The 21890-nt window shown below is 40.3% G+C and overlaps 1 protein-coding gene across 1 annotated transcript in view; it reads right to left on the bottom strand.

Annotated features, from left to right (window-relative positions):
• The window catches only part of GRM3 (glutamate metabotropic receptor 3), a 207537-nt gene that overhangs the window by 64261 nt on the left and 121386 nt on the right, over positions 1-21890 (bottom strand). Inside the window, exon 3 of the mRNA XM_037066140.1 lies at positions 3463-4318. Within this exon, the coding sequence (XP_036922035.1) occupies positions 3463-4318 (856 nt within the window). The remainder of the gene's footprint in view (positions 1-3462; positions 4319-21890) is intronic.

Genomic DNA, 21890 nt, shown 5'->3' on the forward strand with positions numbered 1-21890 from the left:
ATTCATTCCGTCATCATCTGGAACTATGATAGGAGTTTGGGACCAGAGCCCTTAGCTTCTCAGGCTCCTGTGTATGCACAAAAGTAGCACCAGACCCAGTGACCTGCAGTTCCGTGTTGGCCACTGCCACCAGCCAGATGATGGATGACCTGGCGCAAATCCCTTTCAGTTTGGGGGCGCCATCTATAAGACAGTGATGGGTAAGAGATCCAACACTAAGGCTGTTTGGTTTTAAGATTCTCTCTCTCAAATACAATGATACTAACAGACACTATTTAGCTTTAAAAAACCCCCAGCCATTCTAGAAGTCATTTCTATCTTGAAATTCATTTGTTAATGAACAAAATACATGCATTCAATTTTAACAAAATTGAATTATATTATATATCTCTTCATTGTTTTCTCATTCCTTATTCCTTCAGTAAACATTTATATAATGTCCACTTTAATGCAGAAGCTGTATTGGGTATTTGAGATCAGAGAAGAAACATATGTTCTCTGCATTAGAAAAGCTCACGATTTAGTAATGGAGATAGAGGAGGAAGTATGAGTTTGGGTAGTAAGTACTATTCATACTCAACAAATATTTACTGAGTGCCTATTATACTTGGGATGCATCAGTGAACATAACTGATAATGATCTGTTTTCATGGAGTTTATGTTCAAGCATGAAGATCCAACAATAAAAAACAAACATGAAAACAATAAATGATGTGATGTTAGAATAGGTGAAAAAAATCATGGTGTTAGAAAGAAGTGGGGTAGGTGGAAGGGCCATGGGGCCCCTGGGGCGGGCAGAGGTTGGAGCAGCACACTGCCAGGTAGGTCTCATTGAGAAGCTAACATTTACTTACATGTTAGCTTAAGGAAAGGCTTGAGGAGAGTAAGGGAATTAATTAACCATAGGAGGCATCTGGGGAAAGGGCATGGCATTGTAAGCAGAGAGAACTGGCTGTGAAAAACCCCCTCACTTTGGAAACAAGAAAGAGGGAGAGTGAAGGTGATGACAGGCGAGCAGCGGAGACAGGGTGGGGACAGGGTGGGGACAGAGCGGGCAGGGCTGTTAGGACATTATTTTAATGTAAATGTTTAGCTAATTTAGCATCTTGGCATCCTCCCAAAGTAATGCATTTTCTTGTCCAACTCTCAGACTTATCTGGTGGCTGGACTCCTTCCCTCTCTTTCTGTGGTTTACATCTGTTTTCCACCCTTCTCTCTTAGAGATGGAGACTAGCTGGTAAGGTCGGACAAACTGAGAAAACCACAATAATGCCCCCTGGTCAGATCCGCACAGCAAAGGATTTGTAGAATCAGTCAGTAATTAAATAAGGCAGATCAGAAAAGTTGGTTTTTTGATACAAATTATTGCCTTATTTCTTCATATTGCTTTACCATTTAAGACTCAAAATTGTAAGAGAAGTGAAGGAAATATGTTTTAGTTACATAAAACACCTTTCAAGGGCTCCCTGGAATTGAAGAGTTCCTGTCTAATAGCTGTTGATGAGTAGATATATTTGCATGCCCAGGAGTAAGACATGAACTACGATAACAGAGTTAATTAGGACATATGGTGAATAAAGGTCAGTGATTACCCCAAAGTAGCCTGAAAGGGAGGAGGGAAGGATGCTTATCTTATTCATCCTTAAGGATTAAGTGCATTGTAGATACAATTTAGATACCCAAGAGTTCATTTATATTTAGGGTAAAGGTATTCTTTTTTAGTGACTCTATGGTCCATTCTTATTTTCTGGAGATATCAGTGGGAACTTATCTGTGATTTTGAGATAAATGCTGATTTGCTATTACATATACAGGGTCCAGCACAAATCATGCCCCCCTTTTTTAGTGCAAAATATTTTATTACAAAATGCTAAGCCTATAATTTTGTAACATAACAATATCATACTCAAGCACAGCATATGATATTTTAGGTGAAACGTTCAAATTAAAACTATAAGTTGTTACACCCATATTACTACCCTACCAACCACAGTCAAGCGGGCATTACTTCTGCAAGACCTTGTAGACACACACACACACACACACACACACACACACACAGGTGTTATTTCTATAGGGAATACACCTGTGAGAATACAGGGCACAGAAAAGGTTTAAGCTTTACCACGTACAATAGCAATTCTTATGTTAAGAGATGGTATCCCCCAGATGCGTAGGAAGCAGTGCTGACATAATTGATTTCTGTGGGTAGAGTGAAGAAGACTGCAAGAATGCAGGCTGGTCATTTCTGTGCTTACTTTCGAGGCTGATCTAGGGATTAGAATTCTCGAATAGGAAACAATGGTCATGGGGTCCTCTCTCAGTATTATCGGTGATTTCTCAGGCCATTTGACTTCTGAGTGATTATCTCTAAGGGAGATGTGAAAGCTGCTGCGTGCACCAATAGAAGTATGATTTGAGCATACAAACTTCCATGTCTTGAACGATAAATTAATTGAAACAGACTGTGCAGACTAGAATGACGCCTTAGTGCTGTGGGAGATTAGTAGCAATTTAGGCAAATGAAAGCATTTTATCATTGTAATTTTTTTGAGATCAAAACCTTTTGTGCCCACTAATATTACTTACCATTTAATGATTTGGAATTAAGCTGAAGTCCCCAGAACAAGTACTTCAAAGCACTGTTATTACTTGTACCATAGTGAAGAGTGCTAACCTAAAGATTTTGTGCTTCTTACATGTTAGTAACGAGTAAAAGTGCAATGTTATATTTAGAAATATTTAGACCATATTTCGAAGTAAACAAAGGGGCAGCAAAAGCCACTTTAAATACACTTTCCCATGTTCATTACTGTATCAGAATGATGTCCATTACTTTTGAATTTGCTTATACTCAGGCTCCCAGGAAAAGTTTCATTTCACAACATAATTTAAGAAAATCCTCAACTGTGAATGCTAACGTGGAAATTTTTCTCTATAGCAGAAGAAATAATCCCAAATGCCTGGAAATTGCTCTGGTGACCTTTCCCTCCCCACCCCCCAGGCTGACTCTGGGAAAAGAGTGATATTTTTTTTCTCACCTGCTGTGAAAGTTATGAGATTCTTTTGCTCAAATCACCCACAAGGAAGACTTGGAAGCTCATGTTCCTTACAGAGTTGTCAGTTCTACTAAAGAAGATTAAATGCCCTGATCATGGGTGTCTTATCTTACAGCTAACAACAAGAAAGAGAGCAAATGTTGCATAGCCCACATCCGACAGCTACCTCGATCTGCTGCCCCACCTAGGAGGCCTTTTAATTTCATTTAGTGTACCAGCCACAATATTGACTCAAAATAAGTAAGAACATCCAAGAACCATTATATCGTGTCTTGGAGTGCTTGTTGAACAATGTGAACTATTTTTGTGGCGCTGAAACAATTTCTGGGTGGAAGCAGAGATTGATTCCTGTTTGATATCACCTGTTTGCGCCATAGAAAATGGTTAGAGGCTCCTTGCTTACCTGTGAAGTTGATTTTCAGCAAGTAATCTTTGTACAACTTCTTCCCATCCAGAATCTTCATAGCATCACAGAGCTTGGTGGTGTTGGGACAGAGGGTACGCTGCATTTTGTGCAGGGCGTGGGCCATGGCATAAACAGCATTCACTACAAACATGATCTTGGATTCTTGCTCATAGTTGCTGCTGTCGATAGCCAGGTGCTTGTCGCAAGTGCGCCGGTGGTTCCGCTTGTTCTGGAGGCTGCACTGGAACTTCTGCTCCCAGAAGTCCCGGAACCAGGGGTTGCGGTGGTTGTTGTAGGGATTGAGGCTCTGGAAGTAGCGGTCAAACTGGCGCACCCGCTGCGAGGCCAGCTCCAGGGTGATGGCACCGTAGGCCACGTGCTCGCTGCCCTTGACGATGCTCTCCTGTGCGCCCCAGCCATCACTAGCCACCCAGGTGAAGGAGGCGTTGGCGCGGCTGGCGGCTGCGATTAGCTCTCGCGAGTCATCCCCGCGCATGAAGAGGACCACCACGCGTGCATTGGGCTTCTGCAGCAGCTCTCGGATCACGCTATCATAGGACTTACGGATATTGGAGCGGCCGACCTTCTCTGCGGTGGCGATGCAGATGTTGCGCAGGCGGGCTTCTTGCTCGAAGGCCTCGATCCCAGTCTCCCCGTAGTCGCCCTCAGAGGCCACCGTGGACACGTAGGTCCAGTTGAAGAAACGCAAGATCTCGGCCATGGCTTTGGCCTGGTAGAAGTCCGGGGGTACAGTCCTGGCAAAGTAATCATAGCGTGATTTGTCGCTGAGCTTGGCGCTGGTGGAGGCGTAGCTTATCTGAGGGATCTGGAAGAGCCTGAGCAGGTTTGCCACCTGGTGGAGGGAGAAAGGGGGAGTACTTGTTTTAGGAACCCGGAGGACGTGAACAATAACACCAGACATTCTACCCAGCTCCCTTTTCACCTGTAGATTGCTAAAGTTTTCTCGGTGTTTTGCCAGACACATTTCTGGATACTGCATTTTGGAGATGAGAGAGCAGGCTCTGAGCAAATAGTTTTTGATTTGGGAAAGGGCACAGTAGAGAAATGAAACAGCAGCCCTCCCTCTGCTGCCCATCCCGTCCTAGCTTTTATACTAGACCCAGGACCAGGATGAATCCTGTTCAGGTGCCTCAGTGTGGTGGTTTGAAGTGTCTGGGGTTCTTTTAAAGACAATGAGCTGCAGTGAATTGGCCAAATTCAGCTTTTAGACAACTTGGCTGCAGTTGTATAGAGAGAGCCTGGATGTTGTTGAATTCTCACTTCCCCCTCTTTTGCTAAAAACAGCAGTTTCTGAAAGAGCTTAATTTGAGAACTGTATGCCACATGGACAGTTCAAATTAGACATTTATTATCTAGGTTAAGCCAAAAAAAATCAATTCTATTTGCTCCGCCCCAAATTTTAGGCATATACTTTTCTAAATTTCTGAAAACTTGGTAAGTATTTTCTTTGCTTTCTTTCTCTTTTAAAAATGTTCTTTCTACTTGTGTGAAAGGAAAGCATATAAATGCTATTCTTACAGTAGTTTAGATTATAAAGCAAATAAGGATGTATGGAAGACTTTGTCAAGAAAGAACCATCTATTTCAAAATGTTTAAAACTTATTTTTAGTGAAGAATTTAAATTTCTTTTAATTCACCTATCAATAATATGCCACCGTTTTTATTTATCACAGAATAAAAAAGGTGAGTGAGACTAGCTTATCAAGGGCCATTTTATGCCTAGAGTATTTGCATAAAATATATTTAAAAATATCTACACAGATTATATGTACATACCTAATAATAAGTCTGTTTTTCTTTTTCCTGGCTACATCATATATTCTGAACAAGTCTATCTCTATTTTGATGTTAGTCAAGTTATATAATACACTAAGTGGACTTTAATCAAAGACATTCAATATTCTACTAGAGTCTGTAAGTACTTTGAGATTTTCTTTCTGGAAATTGTGGTTTCAGGTTTGTACTTGACATGTAGGAAGCACAGCTTGAAATAGGCAGCTGTTAACAATGAGCACAAATAACATAAAACAACTGACATCTGAGTCCTGATTAATCATCATTTCATCTGGCAAAGAAAACCAACAGCCAAAATTCATACACAGCTACACAGCATGTTCTTGGAGACCTGGCCTGCTATGAAACTGGTACTTTTGATATAGCCCAGAACTATCGATAATGTTTTCTGTATCCTTTCAAATTCTGGTACTTCTTCCTTAACTACAAATAGAACAGCTAGAAAGTCTGGTGCTCAGCATGCAGTATAATGCAAATTTAAGACCCAAATCTTTTAAAGACTTTTAAAAAATATTTTCAGAGATGAGTAAAATTTGGGGAGTAGAAGTGAGTGGATGGGTGGCGGGGGGTAGATGGAGGCTGTTGGAGCATTTATTTCTTCTTTCCTCAGGACCAGGAGACCCTGGCCTATATTGACTCATTTGGACATGGGAACATTGCTTGTTTACTCAGCCTGAACGAGATGGCACTGAGCCAGTACCGTCAATACTGAGTACTGAGTTCTGTACTGAGTACCTGGCTTCCTTTGGGTTTATGTACCACTGTGGTGGATTGGTGACAAGTCTGTGCATAGGCTTGGCTTGATTATGGAGTTTCTGGGTTGTGCTGGAAAAGCCATCTCCTCTTGATGCTACAGTTTCTTATCTTCGTGTTATGTTTATCAAGACCTGAACGCCTCAGGGAGGCAGAGAAAGAAAGGACCTGAAAACTGCCCAGGGACATTGTCTGGCAACCAGGAACCACAGTGAAAAAATCTGAAATTTGTGAGCCTCTATTTATCCAGGGGGAACAAGTAATGAGAAGCTACTTAAGAAGAAGAAGAAGCTACAAACAAGCTTCTTAAGCTACTTTTGACTGATAGCGTCTTGTGGCTTCATGTCTACCTCTCCAAGGTATCCAAGAACAGTTTCCAAGCAAGGCAGGCTGTACAAGAGAGTGAACTAGGCACACGATATCAGCAGTATGCAACGATTCTCTCTACTGGGAAGGGGAACTCTGAGCTGTAGCCTTGTTGGGAAGGTGGTGGGTTAGATTAAAACTGCAATCGTTGCCATCATTTTAAAGGTAGTTTCTGTGTGTGTGTGTTTAAGGAGGAAGGTGTGACATGGGAAAAGAGGCGTGTTCAGTGAGCTGAAAACATGAGAATGGAACATCAATAGGGAAGTAAGCATGCTCTCAATTGTATCACCTCTACTGAATCATAGAACAGAAGTGCTGAATTGCTTTTATCATGGTGAGCTGCTCCTTCTAAAATTTGTTTCCTTGGATTATAAGAGTAAAAATGCTTCATGTAAAAAAGTAATCACCACAGAAGTTAGCAGATTCTAAATCTCCCTTCCTTTCCCTCCCTCACCTCCCCTAACCAGATTTCTAGAGAAGAAAAAGTGTATAGTTTGGTTTATGAATTTTAAACCATGTAATTATTCTGTTGTAAAACCAGTTATCAGCGTACTGGAAAGGTACGCCGATGGATTAAAAAAGTAGGGGCAAAGTCAAGATTTAGAAACAGGTCTTTCACTTGAAGTACCATGTCTGTCCTCTTGTAACGTCCTGTTGACCCTCTCCTGTATGACTATGAGTCCGAAGTGGGAAGCACAGAAAGGCATCCAGGTAGGAAGAACAGGCAAGAGGGACCAAAGCAATGTGGTACATACAAGAAATCGCCGAACTGCTATTAGCAGGAACTTTCCCTTTAACACAAAACTTAAAACTATAGTTGGCAGCTATTCAGAGAGTTGTCAGCTGGATGTTTTCTGTCTCATTTGCCTAAAACCTGGGCATCAAAAACATTCTTGACTTGCTTTCCTGGCCATATGGCTTTTCTGAGAAAGCACGAAGAAATAAGGGGAACTCCTACACTGGACATCATTTTAAAAATAAGAACCATTTTGGGATGGGAAGTAATGTAAAATTTTGGGAAAAAGTTACCCAATTAGATTATCAGTAGGAGTGGAGGAAGAAAAAACAGGGTCTAGTTATATATGCTTTAGAAAAAATGTTTTACATGTGGAGTTTTGCTTCTCATGGATTGAATCTCTAAAAAGGTATATAGCTTAGGAGAGGTAGAAAGACTTAACAAATAATTCAAACAGTACAAAATAGCCTCAACAAGACAGAAAATACAAGGTCTCCAAAGAACCCATTGGGTTGCAAGGCTGCACTGGGGAATTGATTTCAGCATTAAAGGAGCTAGTGATGAGGGCTGGGTGCTATTGGTGCGTTGGATCCTTGGGCTCCCAAAGGACATCATAAAAGATTAGCATGGACCTGTGAGAATTAGGAAGGCCAAAGCACAGAATGTGAAGAAGGAGCAGAGTGGTTTTTCTTGTTGTCATTGTTTTGTGGTAGGAACCACTGGGTCAGGGATGCTGGTTCCAAGTGAGTAAAAGCAAGACCTTGCCTCGTCCCTCTTGCTTCCGCAGTCTCTCCTCAGTGAGAATGTTTCCTAACCTGGAAGTGGTCATACAATACTATGAAAAAGTTATCTCACATCAAAGTGGGAGAGAAGAGCAAAAGAAAACCCATACTCTTAGTAACTGAGTTTGTTTCCAGTGCAGAGTTCTGGAAGAAATCACAGATTAAATTATTAAGCACTACCCATAATCTTTGAGAAATCAATAATGGGAGGACTGTCAGAGGGTGCAAAAGGCAGGAGTAAGTAAGGCAAATTCAGGAATTATAAATCAAGAACAAATATAAATTAATAAGCATGATATACATATTTTTGGTAACTTTCCAGAACTGAGTTTTCTAATAGAGAGCATGCAAGCACTTAGTCCTGAATAAGGCAATTATCAAGAATTAGCACAGATTCACCAAGAGTCAATTCCACTCGAATCTTTTCAATGTTAGTTGAGCCATTCAGGGACAAGCTGCAGCCACGGAGGGCTATGACTGCAACAAGGGGTGACAGTACATGGACTCTTGTGGAAAAGGAAAAGTGATAGGAATTAGATGGCAAAGTTAAATATGAGAGAACAATTTGGAAGAAAGTTTATATGAGGTGGTCAAGTAAGTTTAAATTTATTTCAATGACTTTGGAAAAAACTACAAATAAGCCACAAGATCTTTCCATTTTAGAGCTGGGAGGAGCCATAAAGATAATATATGCCTTTTGCTTATAGGAGAGAAAAGTGAAGTTCACAGGGACTTTTGGAAATGTACACAACTAGTAAGTGGAAAAGCAAAAATTAAAGCCCAGACTCTTGATTTTCCCAAAGGACTTGTCTTCCTCGCTGGCAAGAAAATGATATTACATAGGCAGAGATGTATGTTTCTGGCTTTACATTAAAAACTACACAAGTGAAGAAAGGATAAGAAAACTAGTAGAAAATGAGGGTACAGATGCAAAGTTAAATGTTGCAGAAATCCAAAGATGGCTAAAATCGGAGAGGGATTATTAAGTGGTTTGCTCTCTTTAGATTCTAACTTAGATCCAACTGTTGTAGATGCATTATCTCCTTTAACCCATTACGATCTTATGAAGCAGATACTGTTACCCCATTTGAGATGGAGGGATGGAGGCACAGAGCATCTAGAGATCTTGTGGAAGAGCCCATAGATGGTAAAGGTAGGATTTGATCCCAGGCATTTTGATGCCACGCCCAACTTCCCACACTAATTCAACCCATTCTGCAATCCAAGCTCTTAACCTCTGTGTTACTTGATGCCTCTCATGACAATGTAGTGATGTGTTTCAAGTTACAGCATTTTTGTCTTTTTAGAAAATTTTCTGAAGGCATGAACTCCTTGATTTGAGAATCATAATCAATCATTCCTTGTTATTAAATATATTTCACTTTTCAGTCTTTGTGTTGCCTTCATAACCATTTGTTTACTGACTGACCAGCTATAAGGGTAACAAGAGTTGTCTAAGAATTCCGGGGAAACTTCAAGTGGAAGGTTGAAAGCTCCAAGCTATACATGTCATGGTCAGACTTGGCTTTATGACTTATGTGAGAAACACAAGGACTTTATGTCAGAGCCTGTTATTTCCTATGGTCTGAGAGACCAGGGCGTGCAAGCTTAGCAGAAGCCCTTTCCACATGTAGCCTGGACTAGAGTTTTATAGTCAATGTTCAAACTCCTTGGGACTTCCATTTTCTCAATGGTTTGGGTTCATCTAGGACTAGGTATTGCAATTTTTTCATCGCAACCTATCAAGTCACAAGTATACTCACTTTTCTTTTGGCTCAAGGAGAAATGCTTTGGATGCTAGTCTTGGCTAGGTAACACAGGTTTTCCTTAGGTTTTTGATACTCTGATCTAAAATTAGTAGTTTTGTCTTTCTCCCAGTTTTGTCGTGGTAAGTTGGAGTTATTCGGGATGGCCTTCACCCGCAGTAGCTGTCCCACACACCAGTGTTTCGTGTTGTTGAATGTCTGCCACCGTTTTTCCATCATTTGTCCCTCCAACTGAACTCAAGTCTGCAGTTTCTTCTGTTTTCATATCTACATTAGATCTCCTTCTGTTTAGAATGAGCTTTACCACCTGTCTGCTCAGCTAGTCCATTCAGGGGCCCCTTTTCTGAGAAACCTTTCTTGACATCCTACTTCTGGCTGAATTGTGTGCGCATTCTCTGAGACCCTTCCACTTCTTCATATATTTCCCTCATGACAATAATGGAAGTATATGGCAATTTCTAGATTATTCACTGATTCTTCTACTGGAATGAAAACCCTCAGGGATAGGAAATGAGCATTTTTAATCCCTTGTTTTCTTAATGTCTTGCAGAGTATAGAGGGGCTACATAATGTTTGTTTAAGTGAATGAGTTGATAAATGAAGATAGTTTCCTGCTCATTTATATAATCTTTTCTAATTACATGGGTAGGTTTCTCTGGGCAAAAATATAGCGGACTACCAGCATATAATGTAAACCTACTCTCAAACACTACTGATAAACAATTTTCTGTGCAATATGTATCCCTGATTAATCATAGTCAATTTTTACCAAAATAAATTGACATGTAAGACAACTAATTGGCTTAGAACTTGAGGAATCTGACAAAAAAGGTTTTCATATCATTAAAGTAATCTCTTTAAATTACCTCTAACTATCTAGGAATATACAAAGGGAAGTCAATATTATAGAGACTGGATCTGGCCATTGAACTAATTCCCTATAGGCTAGAAAACTACCTTTTTATTCTACAGAAAACAAGCTAAAGGCTTCATTCACGAAGCCTTAATCCTCAAACCACATAAACCTAAAGTAGGATCATATAAATTTGTACCTAGGGTAGGCTCGACCAAAAGAATTGATACTAAGATTAGCTGTAAGGTAAGGCTTTTCTGGAGACAAATGCATTGTGTACAAGACACATAGCAGCCGAGTGCTCAGAGCTCATATCAGTCACTGCTGTATTCTTTCTTGGCAATGTCTAAAACTTTGTCTTTCCCATAATCAGTAGCTGCTTGGAGAGTGATGCTATTGTAGGCATCCAACCCCCTCTAATTCACTGTTAAGAATTTTGGGTGAGAGGCCAATTAATTTGGGAGTTTTCTTTTTCCTGACATTTTTTAGCAAGTCCTGGGACTCAGATGTCATGCTTCATTTCAAAGATGATCTGATGAGGGGAGCACAAGAGTGTGAACTCTGGGAAAGAGCTCAGGTGGTCTGGAATTCTTTGATGTTGTAAGAAAAGGGAATATGGATGGGAAATTTCAGAGTCATCTCTGAGCATCACAGTCAGTTCTGTGGTCACTCTTCCGATTCAGGACATCCATGATGTTCCCATTTGAAACACGAGCTTTGTGCCTTGTGTGGTTGGTGACATAATGCCATTTTCTTTCAATAGAAGAGAAAAAGAAGTATGAAAGTTCAGTCTACGAGAAATAAGCTTCCCATTAAAGTGCTTGTCCATCATGAGGATTCTTTCCAGAACTTTCATTGTTTATGACTTCTGAGGCTGTGCTAGTACTTTGAGGGGAGTTAACAGTCACTGGTTTTTATGTGGACCTGTGCTTAGCTATGAAAATTCCAGATGGTAAAGAGGCATCAAGTGCGCACTTTCCAAAACTGCTATCTACAGAGCTAAACTAGGTGCAATTGGAAAATAACCCATTGCTGCTGTCCTGGGAGTCAGCAGACTCAACGATCACTTCCATGGGTCCGCCTTTGCACTTGGTGCTGTTCACATGTCTCTCTGGGGCTGGTTTCTAAGAATAAGTCTAACCCTTCAGTTGTTTTTGTCACATATGCTTTGTTTTATTCTTTTAATTTTAAAAAATTAAATGCTTATATATAAGCCTGGAAGAGAACCACTGAATGCTGCACTTTGGACCACCTGCCCCCTGATAACCTGGGTTATTACATAAAGCAAGTTCCAAAAGTTGTGATGGAAAGAGCCCACAGTGACCCTCCTATTCATATTGGTCAAGTTGCACTTTTAGCTCTGCGACACCCCAGATTGGCTTGTATTTTAAATGGGAACTGGAGGTGGTACACAGTTGAGAAACCGTGTGAGGAACTCAAGCTGTTGACATCACATGAGTTATCTGCCTATAAAGGATGCCAATCTTACTGTTTTTGTGAAAAGGATTAGTCAGTTTTGAGGGGGGACCACACTACCCGCAGCACATCTGGAAATGTTTTGCATGACAGAAACTGACTGGAGCCCATGTCTGAAGGCCAGAAATTAGTCTGAATTTAGGAACTCATATAATGCAGCGCAGTATATGCCACTTTACTCACTATAGTCTGCCAAAGTCTGATTCTTACATATCACAAGCCCCCAAGAATTCCAGTTGAAGATTCATATTGCCACTCCTATTCCACAGCACGGCTTGGTCCTGGAGATTTTGTCTGGACATTCCAGACAGAGGACTCCTTAATCATAGCAGAAACTTCCCAGAAGAGCTGGTAGTGACCCTAATTTCTATCCCAATCTCTCCTGAAATCATTGCAGTTGACACCTGCGGTTTGGAGCCCAGATACTCAGACACTTGTGGGTGTCTTTATTTGTGACTAAGGACCTTATGAATAGCAAGGTCACCCATTTTGTCATTTTCATGGATCAGTGCTGAGGCCGAAATGATAGGTAGACCACATAGTACTTCTTGAGTCATATTTTTTTCAGGAGACAAGCATTATAATACATGTCAGGTTGCTCATGATGACAGCGCCACTGAACATTTGACAAGTGTCTGCCTTGCTTCCTTTCTAACAAGGAACTACCTAAGGAATCATTTTGTTTCCACTGAGACTTAGCAGGTACTTGCAAGAGGAACAAGACGGCATTTTTCTCAGTAAATCAGTCTGTATCTGCTCTTTGCTCCCTTTTTACCCCATCAAATAATTTTCAAGAGAAATTATGGAACTGACTCGGTTTGGATTCCAGTCCTTCACAATGAGTCCAGAGGGCATTGTGTTTGCTAGCAACACCTGCAAAAGCTTGACTCCCAGGGTGACTCAGTGACAACAGACCTGTGGACACATGTCCTTTAGTGCCTTGGATATTGATTTTTGACAGAGTTGAACTGAGTTGAGTCCATATTTTCCTGTGGCCCTTGAAGTCATTTGTATCACAGTAATATGTCAGATAAAGTCTCATTAATAAAAAAAGCATTCCTATTCTTGTTCATTGTTAACCAAAGGCTAAAAGCTATTGGGTATTTCTGGGGGGAGCTGAGGACTCTGGGCTAATTTTTTTTAAAAAAAGGTTACTACTTACTTCTGAGGTTCAGTGGCAGTAAGTAGGGCAGAGGGACATATACCATATTGTCTGTGGCCAGCAGAACTCTGTTATTCCTGGTTTTCCTGTGGAGTGTTCATTAGTTCAACAGAGTTGTCAGGCACAAAAGCAAATAGTGTAGTGGCTCAGTATGCACAGGACTAGAATCGAACAGGCCTGTGCTGAAATCCCAGCTCCTTCTCTCTCTAGCTGTGTGAATTTAGGGGAGTTATTTTAATTCCTGAAACTTCAGTTTTTTTCATCTGTAGAAAGGGAATATTAGTCATTTCTGACTTATGATGTTATAAATAAGGATTAAATGATAACACACGTGAAGCACTTAACTCACTGGCTGGCACACAGTAAATGCCCCAAAAGTGATAAAGCGATACAGATGATGAATAATGTTTAATTGAGCCATCATTAATTCAACAAACTTTGATTAATGCCTATTCTAGAATTAAGGATTTTTTTTCTAGGATGAGTAATGTACCCCTCCTACTATCTTCTAGGAAGCTATAGTCTGGTAGGAGACAAATCTAATGAGGATAAAAATTTTGAGATATAGGTATATACACTTATACAAAAACACAAGTGAAGGAGCAACTAATTGCACTTAGGTAGGTCACGGCAGGCTCCCATGTAGAGGTGATGCTTAGGCTTGATCTCGAAAAGTAGGTGAAAGCTTGCCAGGCAGAGAAAGAGGAAAAAAAGTTTCTAGGCAGAAAGAAGAGCACGAAGACAGAAATGGAAAAAAGTGCATTTGCTTTTGTATTATCAGATGGCTCAACATTATCTAAGTGCCCAGTGTCTTGTAGAGATTGCTAAGGTAAGGAAGAACAGAGGGAATGTGGCCAGACTGCCCAGTACTTTATATGCCGTGCTAGAGAACTTGAATTTTGTCCTTTAGGAGATGAAATGACATTAAAAGCTTTTAATTAAGGGAATGACATGACCAAAGTTATATTTTAGAAAGAGTAAAGCAGATGACATCTGACTTGGAAGGAAAGGGTTAGGGAAGGGTAATCGGATGGACAAAACATTCATTCTGAGTTAAGCTGTGAGTTCTTGAAGGCCAGGGATCATGTCACCTGAAAAACAATGAACAAATTAATAATAGAAAGGTCAAGATCAGAGGTGTAAAGAAAACTTTGAGTCCACTTAAAACCATTTATTTGATTGATAGTAATTACTCAAGTACTTAATTTGTTTTCCTATTTGTGTCACTATAGGTCACCTTGAATTCTTCTTGGAAACAAGTGGGTCATAAATAATATTGGTTGTTGGAGACTATAAAAAAGCTAAAGAGCTTTTAAATTTCTGGAAGCGTCTAAGAAAAGATAACGAAAAGGTTTTCTTTAATGTAGAGATAAAACCTGAGAGTCTGTTAAGTAGCCATTGATAACAGTTGAAATGCAGTGGATGACACTAATCTACATTTACTGTTGAATTTCTTTAAATCTTGTGTAAATGATGTTACTTACAGCTACTATGTAACCCAAGTAATATGTGCTTAATACATATATAGACCTTTTTCTATAAACATTCTGAACAAATTATAGATTATGTGGTCCATCACATCTGTTTTCCACATTGGAAGGACTTAATTGCCTAATTTGCATTCTAGGAGGCCACACTGTGAACCTAATGGCAGCTACCGGAATTGGAGGCCCTGTGCCTGGGAGGAACCAGCTAGTCTCTGGGATGCATGCTGTGCACTTTTCACCCTACTAACTGATGGCAAATGTCTCCAGATGCTTTGCCATTCTGACCACTTGGCAAGGAAATCTGGTCTATGTTTAGAATACAATTTTTGAAAGTGTTGCTTCTGTTGTACTCTCCCCTGTGGCAAGAATCAGGACTTTGTCACCAGTGACAGAGGAATTTTCATAATCTACCAGGTGGTGATGTCAAAAATAGAGCCACCGCAATTTAGTGTTCGAAGTCCCACTGATACACCACCTGGAGCATCAGCGCTTATTTAGAATTTAGTTGCAGGTGTTTTTGAAACACTAGTCTTAAATTTCCAAAGTCCACTAATTGGGAAAATGTTCTATAAATTTTCAACTGCATGTTTCACCGACCAGTAAAAGCACTTCTACTACATTAAATCAATGGACTTTGTTATCAACTGTGAAGTGTTGGCTCTTTCCATATGGAAATACTGAGCCCTGGACATACTGAGCTATTGAAAAAGCATGTATTTAAAAATAATTTTGAAAGAGAATTTTGTGTTATTAAAGCAAAATCATATCTTAGGAGTCCTACTGCAATTAGTTTGCCAATTAATCTATAATCATAATCTAAGACTTTTGTTGATATTTCAGGAGTGTCTGGATACCTTGCGTTTCATTCCCTGATGCCCAGTCCCAGACATGTGATGTGACAGAAGCTGATTCTCAGCCCTGGGCCAGTCTATTGCCCTGTGGAGAGTGATCCTAATGCTAACCTGTTGCTTGTTGCAGGACTAGTTTCCCAGTAAACACATGACAGAAGGGAAATGATTAAGTAATAAATTAATGAAGGAAAGGAAAAAAGAGTGCCCTTTAGAAAATTACCTCTGGTGAACACTTTCTACGATAAAATAAGGTTATTCAAAGGATTTTTAAATGGCTGTTGCTATTGCCTTTCTCCCTGTGACAAAGTCCTGGAACAGCTTTGCCCTTTTTGGAGGAGAGGACGCAGGTGCAATGGAAGGAGCTTTCAGAACCATCAGCTTTGTGAGAATGTCTCAGAATAAAAAGTCTGGGAAGCAAATATATACGAAGATTCTGGCTGAGACAACTTTGGAGTCCGGTTTTTCTGAAGCTTAGGTTGTGTGAGGGGGTGATCAGCACAACGGTGTGGGAGGCAACCTATCTGCATTTTAATGTGGATCCACTACTTATAAAGTGGGAGGGACTTAAACTTGATTGATATTAAGCCCTTATAAGCCTTGATTGCTCTTAGAACTGTTCCTCTTGGACTGGGGATGTTAAAGTTCAAAAAAGCTCACAGATAATATTTGGTAATGTCTAAAATGTTGCGTGCTCATTATTGTAAAACACCATTTTTATTCTTTTCATGTGTTTTTTCATTTAACCCCCGCAATAAGCCAGCAAGAGGGGTACTACTGCTATTTCATCTCGGGCACAAGAGGAGCAGCAATGAAGAGTTGAAGAAATCCTAGTAAGATTGCTGAGCTGAAATTTTTCAAGGCACACGCAAAGTGTATAGTTTTAACGTCCTTGTGCTAGGATGACTATACTTATAATATTAAACTCACTAAATGCAGCTATCCTTGTGACATTTCTAGTGGTAGAGGCTCTAAGGATAGATTAGTGAATGGATTCGTAATGCGGTCACTCTGCTTTTCTTAAGGATGATGCTTCCTTTCCTTTTTTGTTAGCTACCGGCACAGGTTCTGCCATCGCTGGCCCTCTGTGTGCACTTTATGTGGAGAGACGGACACAACTAGAGTAGAGTATGGACAGAGCGTTGACCTCATCTGCAATGGTCTTGGGTGCCCAGTGGTAGTGAGTCTCGGGTGGTCTTCTTTGGATAGTCAGTCTAAGGGCAGATGGAGTGGAAGCCTGAGAACGGCTCTCAAATGGAGGCATCTTTGGTGGCACACGTGAGGCAGTGGAGGCGGAGAGATGGGGGACATTTTGTCCTCATGCCCACTTCACTACAACATCTGTGTTTTGTGTCCAAACCAGTTTTCCCACGTAGGCAAAGGCTGACTGTCATTGGTGAACATCCAGTGATCTAGAATAAGCAGATCTTGGTTGTGATCTCCAGTCCAAGATTCACTTAGGGATTTTCAGCCTTGTTGGATGTGTTTTAGGTTATCATTCCGTTCATTCAATGCATTCAAAAAGCATGCACTCTCTGTGTAGAAGAGAGTTATTTTAGGTGCTCTCAATACAAAGCCAAAAAGATGTGGCTCCTAAACTGAAGAAGCTTATAGTTTGGTGGGAGAATATACATATGCAAATGAACAGTTATATTTAATAAGGTAGTAATAGAGGTGCGTGTTTATGTGATGGGAGCTTGGGAGAGATTTCCTAAAAGGGATGGGGTTTGAGCTGTGAACTAAAGGAGAGAAGGACTTGGCATGGCTTACAAACAACTAAAGAACATTACATTCCACGTGAAAGAAACACTCCGTTCTCTCTTTAATGAGGAAATATGCAGATACTATCCAGTAGACTATGAGAAGGCAACTTTCCAGGAAACCTTCAAAGGCAGGTTTTCTGTTTATACAGATCTAAAAGTCTTGTTCCTGTTCCACCCATTCTGCTCATTCTGCTCATATTCTTTCTGGTCTCCTGGTACTTAGGTTGTTAATCAATACTCAGGTCCTATACTTGTGCCCGTTGTGTATATGGATCTGATATATTTTCTAAGTTGTTTATACATGTCTCAGCAGTTCATAAGATATCTACTATTTTAAAATTGTATTTTACATTCTCTCCGCCTCATGTTACCTAGACTCTACACAACAGTGGTCTTGCTGCAGTTAAAATATATATACTTAATAAATGCTTATTTTCTGATGAAAAAAGATTTTGTGAGTGTCGTCATTATAATATGTTAGTAATTGAGAAGCTTGATTCACCAAGTTCATAAAAATACTGCCATAACCAAGTGAAATGACAGTTAACTAGACTTCTGCAAGTGACCCTGATGGAAAAGAGCCTACTATTTATTTGTTTCAGGTTTTAGATACTTCACTCACATCCTAATAGTGGAGTATTTTCCTTGAGCAGCATGTAACTTTAAAATTAAGAAATGCCTTTAAGTGCCTTATACAAGTGTTCCCCAACTTACAATGGTTTGACTTATAGTTTTTTACTTTATAAGAGTGAAAAAGTGGTACACATTCAGTGGGAAAGAAATCTTAAATTCTGATTTTCTCCAGAGTTAGCCATGTGCAGTGCAATACTGTCTCATGATGTTGGACAGCAGCAGCGAGATGATTTTGCCCAAGTTTAGGCTAATGTAAGTGTTCTGAGCACATTTAAGGTGGGTTCCACGAAGCTATGATGTTTGGTAGGTGAGGTGTATTAAGTGTATTTTTTGTTTACAATATTTTCAACTTACAGTTATCAAGATGTAACCCCACTGTATGTCAAAGAGCATCTGTAGCTCAGATACTAATATGTTGCTTCAATTTCCTCAAGTATAGGCCAAGTCTTGTTTGAATAACTCCAGTGACAGAAGAATCACTTCCTACACACCCCTTCTTCCAGCTGATTCTATTTCATTTCTAAGAGCTATTCCTTGTATTGGTGCTAATCGTGCCTTGCTCTCAGTCAGTTTGCCAGTGGGAAAGGCAGATAATTTTATAACTTGGCAATGTATGAAAATATTTTTAGATGTCACAACTTGGGGTGCAACGACATCTACTCTAGTAGAGGGAGATCAGTGATGTAGCTAAATGTCCCACAATGCACAGGGCAGCTCCACACAGCAAAGAATTATCTATCCCAACAGTGCCAAGGCTGAGAAACTCTGCTCTGCATTCAATTTATTGATCCACAAAAATATTAATATTTTCCATTCAGCAGTCTATCTGATACTGGGACACAGTGAACTGTATTGAAGGTTTTATACCTCCAAGTCTTTCAACAGTTTTTCTGATTTGCCTGTAATAACACCAGCAATTCAAAAGCATTTGAATTTCAAGAGGAATGAATCATTGAAGAATGGCAATACTTAATATAAGTTGGCCAGTGGTGGTCCACTTTTCACACCGTGGCACTGGGTGGAAGAGGAATAATAGAGAGGAGTCTTTATGTGTCATTCTCCTAACCCCATCCAGGCAAAATCTGACGCTGCAAGGGAGTTAGTTTAAGGGGCGATTCTTCTCAAAGGCATGACATTTCCAAATCTATGTCACAATAAATAATGTTATAATGACCTTCTCCCATGGATAGAGAGTTCCTGAGATATGAATATTACCAAAAATTCTGTAAAAGGTTCTGACTATACTGCAAATGTGAAGAGGTAGTAAGATCCTTTCAGGGCTCTCCCTGCGCTATCCATGAGCTCAGCTTTTAGATGCTGTCTAACCCAAATCTCCATTTGTCGCTGAGGTTACTTTAGCACTAGGGGGCACAACAATAACTAGGTCAATTTATGCCTGTCATGTTCCAGCTACAATTTGCTCCAGCTAGGCAAGAGAGACTGACAGAATGGTACACCCTCTGAAAAAAGTGAGGAACATTTTTGGAACATTTCAGAGGACATTTTAGACTGAACAAGTCAGGAGCTCTAACTATAGTCTATTTGAAAAAGCACACACATAAACCCCACCACAAAACAAGTACCACAGAGACAACTGCCTAGCAAAACCCAACTGGCCTGATTCTCTTCTTGAATAAATACTGTTTTCCCTGAAGTGGGCGGATTGCAGGCTTATAGAGAATTGAAGAACAGTGTTAAAAATGCATCGAAAAGAAACTTATTCACTAGAAGGGGTGGGTAAACCCCAGGTATATTTGCTAATAAAGAAGGACTATGATGATAGCTTTCATTGATTACCAAGTTCAGAAATCAGTATTGTTGCTTTATAAAAGGGATGACCGCAGAATTGTTTGTCTTACTTACTAAGTGTTGGGAAAACAATTACCCAATTCTGCACCAGCGGTGATATAGCTTAACTGAGCAAATCATTAAGAATTTCTTCTTTCATATAGTTTTTGTTATCTGCAAACATTGCCTATGGTAGGAACTCGCATAGTGAGGCCTATCTTCTCTACTGACTTCCAGGAAAATTCCTCTCCTTTAGTGGAAAGATAATGAAAAGAAGAGGAAGCTTGAAAGAAAGCACCTCCTGAGGCAATCTAGCCCACATGGGGAGATTATACTATCTAACTGACCCAACCACCAAAGGGGAGGGGCATGAGTATTATCATTCTCCATAACTCTCTCTCTCTCAACAGGCAATTTTGTGACTGAAAAGTCTATGACCTGGTTTGGGACTGGATACTACAATTAGATAACAGAATTTTTTTTCCTTTTTTATTTTATTTTATTTTATTTTTTTAAGATTTTATTTATTTATCTTTAGAGGGGAAGGAGAGAGGGAGAGAAATATCAATGTATGGTTGCCTTTTGTGTGTCCCCTGCTGGGAAATGGCCTGCAGGGAACTGACCTGCAACCCAGGCATGTGCCCTGACTGGGAATCAAACCGCAATCCTCTGGTTTGCAGGCTTGTGCTCAATCCACTGAGCTACACCAGCCAGGGCTCCTTTTTTCTTTTTTAAAGGAGGGAGGAAGAAAGGGAGAGAAACATCAGTGCGTGGTTGCCTCTCACGCACCCCATACCAGGGACCTGGCCTATAACCCAGGCATGTGCTCTGACTGGGAACGAACCAGCAAACCTTTGGTTCACAGGCCTGTGCTCAATACACTGAGCTACACTAGCCAGGGCAGATAATAAGAATTTTAAAAATTGTGTGGTAGATTTGTACTCGTACATTTCTTCTACAGTTTTATCCTCTTTTTCCCATCCTGCTTAGTTCAAGCAAAGACACTTTCCAGTAAATATTCAGGAAGTTGAAAGTAGTTAAAAATGACCTTGGCCAGGTGTCTCAGTTGTTTGGAATGTCCCATACACCAAAAGGTTGTGAGTTCAATCCCTGGTCAAGGCACATACCTAAGTTGAAGGTTCCATCTCCAGTTAGGTGCATGCAAGAGTCAATTGATTGATATTTTCCTGTCACTTAGATATTTCTTTGCCTCTCTGTCTCATCTCTCTCTTAAATCAATAAACATATCCCCAAGTCAAGATTTTTAAAAAATAGTTAAAAATAGATGTCAGTTTTGTCTAATGGGCATGGAATTTTGTGGCTACAAGCTATGTGCTATCACTATGTTTACCAGACACCAGGGTGTATGATCAGAACCAGTCCAGGAGCAGAAGGAGATGAGTGTGAGAGGTACCCTCCAAATCCTCTCTACTGAAATGTTTACCTCATTAGTGTACAAGAGTGCTTTAAATTCATCATGAGGATTTATTGTTTTGGATTGCCATTGACCATATTTTAGAACTCTTATTAAAAGACAGATAGGTGTCAAGAGGATAATGCACTTAAATTATTAGCTGTAGGAAAGTCCCCAAAGACCTCTTTCATTCATGATGCCTAGCTGAAAGCAAGGCATTGTGGGACAGAGTTCCTTGGAAAACCACCTGGAGGTCACTGCATAGACAAATTGCTCCACCTCCAAACTTACCTTGGCTGGGACAAGTGTACCATTTAATCAAGACTGAGCAATCAGAACACCTGGGGGCCATGGCGGAGGGGGTAAGCCCTCACCTTCCCTTCCTCTTCAGCACACCTCCTTACTGCTGTCAGGGTCTCCGTCCTCTTGCACACGGAAAACCTGCCACAACTTTCTGATTGCCCTTCTTGTATCCAGCATCTCATTCACACTGTGGCCCAACTAGCCTATCTCCAATGCACCTTTCATTTTATCAGTCATCCTCAAAACCTTTCTGAACCTTATTTCTTACCTTGTGAGCCACATGGACATATTCTGAATTGTGGTCACTGTTAGTACATACTAGTATTATACCCACAACCAGGTTTTAAGTTACTTACTATCAAGGCTGTATAGTTTATTACTCTAGTGGGCTCTCCAAGCCGTGCAACAGTGAGACCTTTCCAAAGATTGACTTGCTGATGAGGTACATGGGGCTCCCGCAGTGACGTCATGGGACTGCTG

This window comes from Sturnira hondurensis, unplaced genomic scaffold (genome assembly GCF_014824575.4).
Source record: "Sturnira hondurensis isolate 20B ecotype Veracruz unplaced genomic scaffold, ASM1482457v3 Scaffold0016462, whole genome shotgun sequence".
Lineage (NCBI taxonomy): Eukaryota > Metazoa > Chordata > Mammalia > Chiroptera > Phyllostomidae > Sturnira > Sturnira hondurensis.